The sequence below is a fragment of the Cynoglossus semilaevis genome, chromosome 2 (genome assembly GCF_000523025.1).
Source record: "Cynoglossus semilaevis isolate Cse_v1.0 chromosome 2, Cse_v1.0, whole genome shotgun sequence".
In the NCBI taxonomy this organism is placed as follows: domain Eukaryota; kingdom Metazoa; phylum Chordata; class Actinopteri; order Pleuronectiformes; family Cynoglossidae; genus Cynoglossus; species Cynoglossus semilaevis.
Genome location: NC_024308.1, coordinates 14,219,922 through 14,230,241, shown reverse-complemented (window position 1 = coordinate 14,230,241; position 10,320 = coordinate 14,219,922). Strand labels below are relative to the sequence as shown.

The following is a 10,320-nucleotide window of genomic DNA, read 5'->3' as shown; positions in this document are numbered from 1 at the left end:
TTGACCCCTCATTAAAAAGGTTGACTCAGTGAATCGTCCCCGTGACTGACATCAGGGGAGAGAGGGGGAGGAGGAGGACAAAGAGGAGGATGAAGAAAAGGTGGATGAGGAGGAGAATGGAGATTCTAATACTGGCAAATATTACTACAGTACAGAGGCACTGAGTACTGAACCTTACACCTTAAGGAAATAGAAGGTCATCTGTGGTAACGTTTCATCAGGAGAGAAGCTGCGATAACAGCGGCCCTGCTGAGAAATTGAAAAATATCTCCAGGTCATTTTCTCTTTATGGAAGAGTTTTTTCACTTTATAGTTAAATATCGTCTTTTGTTTGTTTTGTTTTTTTATCATATTTGTGCAGAATCTCTGGTCCAGACTTCAGTGTTCTTCGTTCTTAGTTTGTTTTGTTCTCCCGGTTGTTTACTGTTTTGTGGGGACATGGTTGGATTTGCTGTTTGGGCATATTTTCTTCCTGTGATAGCATGTTCAAATTTGCCTAGTCAGCACGCCGTGTGTCAGTGTGTGTGTGTGTGTGTGTGTGTAAAGACAGCGTGGAGCCTGTGGAGGCAGGGCACACACTCTGGGGTCGCGGTGGCTGAATACGGCGTCGCCGGGGCCAAATTGCTTTCCGGTCTGTCCCGGCTCTGCGGGGGTCTCTCTCCCTGCTCTGTGGGGGCCCCTGGCCCCGGGTCACTAACTCAATCACCAGATCAGGGGTAATAATTATTAATACCCTGTGAGCATTAACAGCACGCAGGTGATTTATCAAAAACGTCGATTACATTTTGCAGCGGGTGACAACTTTTAAAAGCTGAAGCCGTCCCTGGGGAGCAGGTGTGTGTGTGTGTGTGTGTGTAAACACTTACTGTATCAAGCTGAGTGCTTTTGTGCAAAATGAACAGGCCTGAGTGGCAACAGCAATTAATACAAACAGTTTGTCTAACCATATCCAAACTATGGCCTGGGGGCCAGTAGTGGCACTCATGCAAGTATTGTATCGTCAGGCAGAATATCTACCAAAGGCTAGTAACTGCCCCTGAGTTATTTTCTGTCAAAAGCAACTGCAGTTTCAGTTTTTCTGCAACTGTTCTCAGACGTGATCTTATAGCTACTTTTATGGCTATCATTTAGAAACATTAGCATATTAGCAGTAATATGGTTTTTGGCTGGATTTGTGTTTTTATCATAGAAAAAATAAATTTTTGAAGAAGTATTATTCTTTTATATTCTTCACTAAAAAGCCTGACTTGCCGGTCTGCGTTTGTTTCCTATTCAGTGTGACTGGCTGGTTATGAAGAGGATGATCAAACTGTAGTGACCTTTGACCGCTACTCAGCACCCTAATCTCTGACATGGTTCACAGAGTAATCAAAGAAAAATGATCAACTCCCAGCGAAAGGTGAGCTGCAGCCATCGATATAAAAACATATTTCAACAAAAAGAGTAAAGTCAATGAGAGAAAAAGAAACAAAAATTCTGTCTTTTGTCTTTTTGATGAATTACATTTTCACTCTCACTCTAATTTCAAGTTTTGGTTTTGGTTTCTTTTTTAGAAAGCCAATGTCCATTTTTAGACCATAACTTTTTTTTCTACATTTTACCAAAACCATACAGAATTATGACATTACTGAGCTGCACTTTATTCACCTGCTGTAATATCTCTGTATAATTGCATTTTGAGTGTGAGTTATTGTGGCTCCCCCCCAGGGGGAGACAGTGTGGTGTGCAGGGCCCCAGGGTAGGTCTCACTTTTTCAGGGCAACTTGGACGACGAGGAAAACAACAACAACAACAACAACAGGTGAAGGAAGTGGAGGCCGAGGTCGTTATCACTCTTATTAAAAGGATACGGCTCTATTCTATTAGCAGCAGCAGTGGCAGCAGCGGCAGCAGCAGCAGCAGTGGCAGCAGCAGCAGCAGTGGCAGCAGCAGCAACAGTGGCAGCAGCAGCAGTGGCAGCAGCAGCAACAGTGGCAGCAGCAGCAGTGGCAGCAGCAGCAGCAGTGGCAGCAGCAGCAACAGTGGCAGCAGCAGCAGTGGCAGCAGCAGCAACAGTGGCAGCAGCAGCAGTGGCAGCAGCAGCAGCAGTGGCAGCAGCAGCAGCAGCAGCAGCAGCAGCCTCCACACTGTTCGTCTGCACTGTCTTTCCAATGTGCACGTGTGTGTGTGAGTGCATGCACGTACGTGCACAGTGGGTAAGCTGAGCCGGAGAGACGCTGACTGTGTCGAATCTCGGCAGCAGCAGCAGCAGCTCCAGACGCCAGAGACACACTGCACCTCTCTGTTTGTCTTCTTCCTCCTCCTCCTGCTCCTCCTCTCTCAGTCTCTTCTCTCCATCCTTCTTTGCTTCTTCTTCTCCTTTTTTGATGCAGCCTTGGATGGAGGCTGCCCTCATTTATTAAGGGAGAAAAAAAACAGGTGTATGTGCATAAACACACACACACACACACACTCACCCTTGTGACGGCTGTCACACTGCTCAATGTTTCCCCTGAATCAGCAAAAACAGGGTAGAAGAGGTGAATGATGGGTGGAGGGAGAGGAGAGGAGAGGAGAGGAGGAAGTGAGGAGGAGGAGGAGGAGAGAGGACAGAGATGTAAGGAGGAAATTAAAATTTGAGTAAAACCTCTGTTTCTCTTCTCCACCCACCTCCAAGAACCCCATCAGTCAGTGGCAGAATTAACCGTCCTGACAGGTCGGAGGGAGAGAGAGAGCAAGAGAGAAAACATAAATATATACATTTATTTATAAAAAATACAAACAAATCAGACGGCGGTGATGAGAGTGTGTCGGATGTTTGTATTTACCAGAGTGAAACGTGTGAAACAGCGGCGACGGAGGCAGGAAATAATCACATCTCTTTCACACACTCACGTTTACAAATGTGGAGGAGTGTGGCACACACCTTCTCAACATTAGCCTCCATGGAGTTTGATTCCAGTTGCATGCCGATGTGTCCATGGGCAGGAGAGAAGCCCAATCTCACTGTGTAAAGCATAAGAGTCTCAACCTCAGGTTTGTGGGTTCGATGCAGGATCAGGATTGCGATCCAACAACTGGTTTCAATCCCAGCCGCTGCAGTGCTGTGCTGCCTTGACCCAGTGCCAAAAACTCTCCCTCTGGGGGTGGGGGGGGGGGGTGCAGTAAAGTCCAGCTCACTGCTCCCCTGTGCCCAGTGTTGATCACTGAGCTGTTTTAATGATGAGTTCAATACAGGGAATTAATTTAACTTTCAGGATTAATAAAAAGCAATTAATTAAAAATAATAATTTGTGCAGGTTTTCATCTAGAAACCTGAGGTATGAGGAGCAGAAATTCTGGGTTATTGTTTGTAAACAGATCAACAAGCACCTGCATTGAAACAACCTTGAGGTCAGAGGTCACTAACAGCTCCTTTGAAATGCACTGAAGGTACAATAACACTGAGCTACTAGGAGTGCATGCTTGCTCAACACATTACACCTTAGCTGTGGCTGGGATTTAAACCCGAGATCTTTAACCACCAGACCTTGGGCAGCAATATTAAACGCATAAAATCCAACCTTGAAAACAACAACATTATTGCCACAGATAAACTTAAAGCAGTATTTCATGTGTATAGAAAATATTTTTGCAAAACTCCATTTTTCAGAGTAAGTTGATTCAGACCTTCTTCGACCTGCTCAAATATTTCTTTAGGCAGCAGCAGATATCCTAGTAGATGTTTCCTAGTAGTAAAGAAAGAAAGAAAGTACGTGCAGAGGGCAGCATCCTACACCACCATGTCAGCTGGTACATGATGGTCTTTGATTGGTGGGTCAGAATCCAAACGTAGATTCCATTACTGTTTTCGACAGAACAGCAGGTGTGTGTTAAAAAAGAAACATTTGAATTAAAAAATAAATAAAATTTGAAAACATCCAATTAATTAAAAAAAATGTTTTCAACATAACCATTTGATTAGAACACGTGGGTCCAGAGAACCAATGAATGAAGGAGTTTGAAAGTCTGCCGGTCCATCAGCTCTGATTCATCAGTCAGACTCTGTAAAATATGAGCTTAAACTGTAATAAAAATGTCTCGACTCTATAACTGTTGAAAACTTCTTTCTTACTTTCACACGGCTTGATGGATGAGGTCCTGTCTCATTAGGACTAAGTTCTGGTTCTCCTTAGAGGAACTGGTTCTGAAAAGGTCAGTGTTTATGTGAAAAGGGGGGAAAGTCTTTGAAACACCTGATGATCGTCTTCCCTCAGCACCGATATCCAGCCCTGCTGCCCTGAGAAAAGCAGCAGCAGAAAAAATAATCCACTCGGTGCAGCTCAAGGCGCGAGCGCGAAGGCGCGCTCCCGTGCACGCAGAGTGGACTTGGCGGGTATCATGCAAAACTGCACATGACAGTGAGAGACGGAAAGAAGGTGACTCTGTGATTATTTACCTTCTGACCCGGAGAAAGGAGTCAAGGGTCCGTCCATCCATCCGTCCATCCGTCCATTCATCCGCCCGTCTGTCCATCCATCCATTCAAGCGGCCGCTGCGGTGACTGTCCCCAGCTCAGGCCCGCTGACAGCGGCAGCAGTCTCGGCCTCCGCCGCCGCTGCTTCTCTGGTTCTGTCAGCGAAAAACTCTGGAGAAGTGTGACCGAAGACTGGAGCAGTTTCTTCCGCAGCATCCCGCACTCAATGCGGCTTCCTGGAACAAACAGTGAACGAACCGAAAAGACTAAAAACAAAAAGAAAATGGAAATTAAAGTTCTGTCATCGACTGTAACAAGCGAGGAGCAATCAGTAACAAGTTGAAAATATTCAAATATTAGAAAATACTAGAAATGATTCATAAGAAATGATTAACGACCGTCAAATGATGAGGGAAATTAAGGATTCCGTTTCCCGCTGTTAATAAAAAGGATACACCTGATTACAACGACAACAAGTAATGATAATCATCATATTAAAATATTATTAATAACAATTATAATAATCGTAATTTTTATTCATTCGTCTAATTTATTCAATATATTCTGATGCAATTAAACGTTTTTACACGTTGATTAAATACAAATACAATAAAGTACATTTTAACAATTTAAATACATCGAGTATAAGGTATTACGACTTTAACTTTTTGTTAATATTATAATCAATAATAAACATTCATTCATTTTTGCTTGATTGATGAATAAATAACACTCAATTTCATTATTATTGGTATTATTATCACTAGATTGATTTAGAAAATATCGGGTGTATTTGGCCTTTAAATCAGTTTTATAAATGTATTTATTTAAATAAAATTAAAAACGTTTTTAGTAAATTATGAATTTAAATAAAAATGAAAGAAATGCCTGAAAAACTTGTGCGGCAGAGCAGAAGGTTTTGGGACAGAACTTTTTATTAAACATTATGAAAACAAGGTTCTCAACAACGTTCCACTGTGTAGCTTCATCTTCTTCATCACTTAGTCGACACGTTTGAGGACTGAATAAATATAGAAATCATATTTACAGATATACATCAACAGCACTGTGCAGAAGTCTTCTTCTCCCCTTTGTCTGCGTTTGATTTTGGCCAAATTTTAATTTTTAGGGAGTGAGAAAAGGCCTCGATAAAAAACGAAAAAACAAATCGGAATAAATTGAAATGGCTGGCAATAATTTCAGCAAACTTTTGCAAATATATTTCGTTAGCGATAATAATAATAATAATTATTATTATTATTATTATTTATTTTGTCCTGCGTTTGGTTTGAATTTCCATTTTTTCCCAGTGTCTCCCTCTGCACTTGTCCTCCTTCCAACAGGTGGACAGAGCATCGGTCACTTCTGCACAATATTGCACATATATCATCATTTATTTTTATTTTTTTCTGTTTGTTTTTAATCCTCTTGACTAACTCACAACGGACAACATCCTCGCTTTTTAAGACACTGGGCTGCAGAATAAAAGCTGCAGGCCCCTGAATTTATCCTCTACAAATATTCCAAGTAAAAAAAAATGAAGACAAATAAAATCTGTAATTTTTGTTTGAATTTTCTGGATGGTGCATAGAGTTGTTGTTGTTTTTTCTTTTGTTTTTGTTGTTTTTTTTTAGCAGCGAATGCAGTCCATTGTCCACCCGAGCCAAACCCAGAAACCATCAGTCTGATCTGATCCAAACTTCATCTTTAGTGCAGTTCTAGCTTTGCCTTTGACATTATACACATGTATGAGCAGGAGGAGGAAGAGGGCTGGATACCATAGATTTACAGATTTGCATGCTGTAACATACAAACATTATTTGAATTATTAAGACATGGTTGGAGGATCCGAGCAACCACAGAAAGAAAGATTTAAAAAAGAGAGAGAGAGAGAGAGAAAGAGAGAGAGGTCAAAGTTTACACAGTCCACTGCTCTTCTCTAAACCTTATTTACGTATGTATGTACAGGTGGAAATAAATACAAGTCTAAAATCTGGCTCAGTTAATCTCTTTTTTTGTCTTTAAATAATAAAAAAACAACGATTGAAAATAGCAGTTAAGGATGCATCCATGTTTTAGCAGGTTTTTTAAATATATATATATATATTTGCGCTTCAGTCCTTCGAGGTGTTTCTTTCTGGTTTTTTTTTTTATTATTATTTTATTTTTATTTAAATGGAGGTAAGATTTTTGGTGCATACCCAGGCCTTGGTAAAGGCAGAGGAGAGGGGGGGATTTAAGGAGGAAAGGAAAGGAGCTGAAGGAGAGAGGAGAACCATGGGCCATGCTTTCTGGAAGAATTGTGGCTGGAGGTTATACCATACATGTCCTGCATGCAGGGTTGCAAAAATGGAGGGATGGGACAACTTTGAAGACTTGCAAGATTGGAGGAAAAAGAGGGGATTGGGAGGGGTCTTATTCTGCATCACAGGGCCACTCCAAACTGAGTGTGTGTCCGTGGAGCTGGAAGGAGAGGTGGTGTATTGCTATGTCTGCCTCTGTTTCAGTCCAATCTCTTCAGAGAAATAAAAAAAAAGAAGAAAAATGTAAATAAAGACCCTCTAACACCCAGGTTTAAGACGAGAATCATTTGAGTTAAGACGGTCTTGATAATGTCAGGTTTTCTGATCCCATGGTTTTACAGAGGTTGATGTTTTTAAGACTTAACAGCGAGTGCGCACAAGGATTGGTTCTGTGCACAGACAAATGTGTAGTTGTGTGAGTTAAAAGTCCCTTTTTGTCAAAAGAGAAACTGTAAACAAAATACAGAAAAGGCAAAAAAAAAAAAAAAAAAAAGAAACGCATGTTTTCAGGGTGAGGGTGCAGTTCAGTACAGTTCAGTTCAGTTCACAGTCTATGCTACAAATCTTCAGTCTCTCACATGAAGAAGTCGGCGGTGGCCTGTTTCCCGGACGGGTCTCTGGTGTTGGCGGCACCGCCGGAACTGTAGGTCCGGCTGGCAAGCTTCTCGTACTTTTCCTTATAAAGATCCCTCTCCTTGACCAGACGCGCCACGTCCTGCTTCAGCTGCTCCACCTGGCTCTGAAGCGTGCACTTCTCTGTCTCCAACATGTGCCGCTGCTGGACGCGCTTGAAGCGGCAGGACTGCGCGTAGCCTCTGTTCTTCAGGGTGCGCCTCTTCTGCTTCAGACGGATCACTTCCTCTTTGCTGAAGCCCCGCAGCTGCCGGTTTAACTCCCGCACCGTCATGCTGACCAGCTGCTCGTCGGAGAAGCGGTCTTCCAGACGGACGTGGTGGCCGTGGTGGTGGTGGTGATGGTGGTGATGCGCCTGGTGGTGGTGCGCCGCGGAGGCCGAAGACAGGTCCTCGCCGACGTACTGCTGCCCGCGGAAGCCCTCGTAGGACTGGTGGTGGTGGTGATGGTGGTGCGCGTTCCCGATGAGGGCCTCCACCGCGTCCTCCGGAGTCAGGTTGAGCGCCTCCGGGTTGATGTGGTGCTGGTAGCTGGGGATCCAGTACAGGTCCTCCAGCTGAGGTTTGCCGACGTTGCTGTGATTGTTGTTGCCGCTGCTGTTGTTGCTGTTCCCGCCCCCGGTACCCCCGTTGACCCCGCTGGAGCCCAAGCTCTGGTTGGGCTGCGCGCCCGGGCTTGGTGCGCAGAAGCTGGGCGACGAAGGCACTGAGGAGCAGGGTGTGCTGATGGGCGTGGAGGAGAGGGAGCCCGACGGGAGGCGGTGGCAGTAGCGGTCGGCCTCCGGAGGCTCCTTCTTCACCTCAAACTTCATCAGATCGAAGTCGTTGACGTACTCTATGGCCAGAGGGCTGTTGGGCAGCTCTGCGCTCATGGCGAGGTCGGTGGCCATGTCAGTCCATGCGACGACTCCTGCCCTCACAGCCAAACCGACGGCGGGCAGCGCTCTGGGATACAGATTGCGAAGAGGACAAAAAGCCCGTGTGGTGTATTTATAGTCGGGTACGCGCCCGGTGCGTAGAGCTGCAGCGGGGCCGACGGGAGGGTGGAGAAACTTATTAAGGCTGCTCGTCCCTAAGACAACTTCTATATATAGTGGCGTGAATATACGTGTGCACGTAAATGAACTTGTCCAGCTGCCAGTGCGTCTTCGCTCACTGTTCTTGTTGACAACTTATCCCAGGTCAAATGCACGCTTTAATACCAAGAGTTGAACGTGAAACTCGAGTCCGGTGAATTCGGTCACACCAACCTGTCTCGTCCTCGCTTCACCTCTGCAGCTCACTCGCCTTTTCTTGTGATTTACTGTGCCTCCGGTCTCTGCTCGACCCAAGCAGTCGCTGCTGCTCGGTCTCTGAGAGAAACTCTCATCAGACCACGGCTGTTTACAACTTTAGGGTGAAGTCCCAGGCAGGACGAGCCGAGCGGAGTCACAGCTGCAGCACGGCCCGGATCCAAAGTTTCTCTCACAGTCTCTCTCTGGTTGGTCTGCTGCCTCCGCTGGAGCGCCGGGCAGCTGCGCGTAAAAGCGTGCCAAAAGTCCCGAGGAATCCCGAAGCGAGATGCACACGTGGAGAAAGTTTTCAAAGTTTCACACGCAGAGGTCTCGCTGATTTCCAGCTTCACGTCTGCAGAGACCCGTCCTCGGTGTCGGTCGAAGGACTGGATTTTTACAGATTCGGCCCCTTGCACAGTCCTGTCGCCCTCGGCGGGCCGCGCTCCTCACCTGACTGTGTTTACGTGTTATTATGCAATAGGTGATAAACTCCACTTGTCTCTCTCCCTCTCTCTCTCTCTCTCTCTCTCTCTCTCTCTCTCTCTCTCTCTCTCTCTCTCTCTCTCTCTCTCTCTCTCTCTCTCTCTCTCTCTCTCTCTCTCTCTCTCTCTCTCTCTCTCTCTCTCTCTCTCTCTCTCTCTCTCTCTCTCTCTCTCTCTCTCTCTCTCTCTCTCTCTCTCTCTCTCTCTCTCTCTCTCTCTCTCTCTCTCTCTCTCTCTCTCTCTCTCTCTCTCTCTCTCTCTCTCTCTCTCTCTCTCTCTCTCTCTCTCTCTCTCTCTCTCTCTCTCTCTCTCTCTCTCTCTCTCTCTCTCTCTCTCTCTCTCTCTCTCTCTCTCTCTCTCTCTCTCTCTCTCTCTCTCTCTCTCTCTCTCTCTCTCTCTCTCTCTCTCTCTCTCTCTCTCTCTCTCTCTCTCTAACGGCCTTCACTTTGTTTCCACAGCTTCACAGTGCAGCCACGCAGTGACACTGAAGTCCAGGACGCAAATCAGCACTTATAAACCCAGCGTTGCCCCCACCCCGGCGACCCTCCCACATTGAGGTGCAACGGGCCAATGGGAGGAGATTCTCCAAGAACAGAGGAGGGGGCTGAGAAAAGAGGAAAATCCTCCCCTGTGGCGATAGGGACAGCCGAAAGGATCCGATTGAAGCCGAAGCGAGCGGAGTAGAAGGAAGCACAGGTGCTGCAGCAGATTTACCCCCTCTAGTGATCGAGCAGGTGCTACTGCAGCGGGGAGAGTTGTAAAACGCGAGCCACAGTGGTTCTTTTAGAGAAACTCAGTGCGCGCGTTTGTTTTCACACAGATTTTCAGTCATACAGCAGGACTATGCCTCACATTTTAGACAAACGTGGATCAAGTCGTTAAAAAATGTTACCTTAACTTTACACTTAAAAATACTTTATATATTTAGTGTCTATTAGATATTAGATATCACACTTTTACTTTTGATAAATTAGATTTAAAAAGATGTAAAACTACTTAAAATTGTGGCAGGTGTATCGTATCACAGTCATCAGTGTTGGTGGTTAAAATCTTTTAGCGACACTGAAATCCCGGTAAACGCATTGCTTAAAATTTAATCCAAATGAATTGCTCACGAGTTTTTTAACGCAAAAAAATAAAATGTGCGCTCAAGATGGTCCTGCTTCGTGCGCCTGGGTTTGCTAGTGTTTTGTA

The 10,320-nt window shown here is 45.1% G+C and overlaps 1 protein-coding gene across 1 annotated transcript; it reads right to left on the bottom strand.

Annotated features, from left to right (window-relative positions):
- Window positions 1-5,798: 5,798 nt before the first annotated feature.
- Window positions 5,799-9,163, bottom strand: mafaa (MAF bZIP transcription factor Aa). Its single transcript, XM_008338539.3, has one exon. The coding sequence runs from the start codon at window positions 8,258-8,260 to the stop codon at window positions 7,313-7,315; it is 948 nt and encodes a 315-aa protein (XP_008336761.1). The 5' UTR covers window positions 8,261-9,163; the 3' UTR covers window positions 5,799-7,312.
- Window positions 9,164-10,320: the final 1,157 nt, after the last annotated feature.

Excerpts from the sequence above, each read along its gene's own strand:
- mafaa (XM_008338539.3), bottom strand. The coding sequence starts at position 8,260 with ATGGCCACCGACCTCGCCATGAGCGCAGAGCTGCCCAACAGCCCTCTG.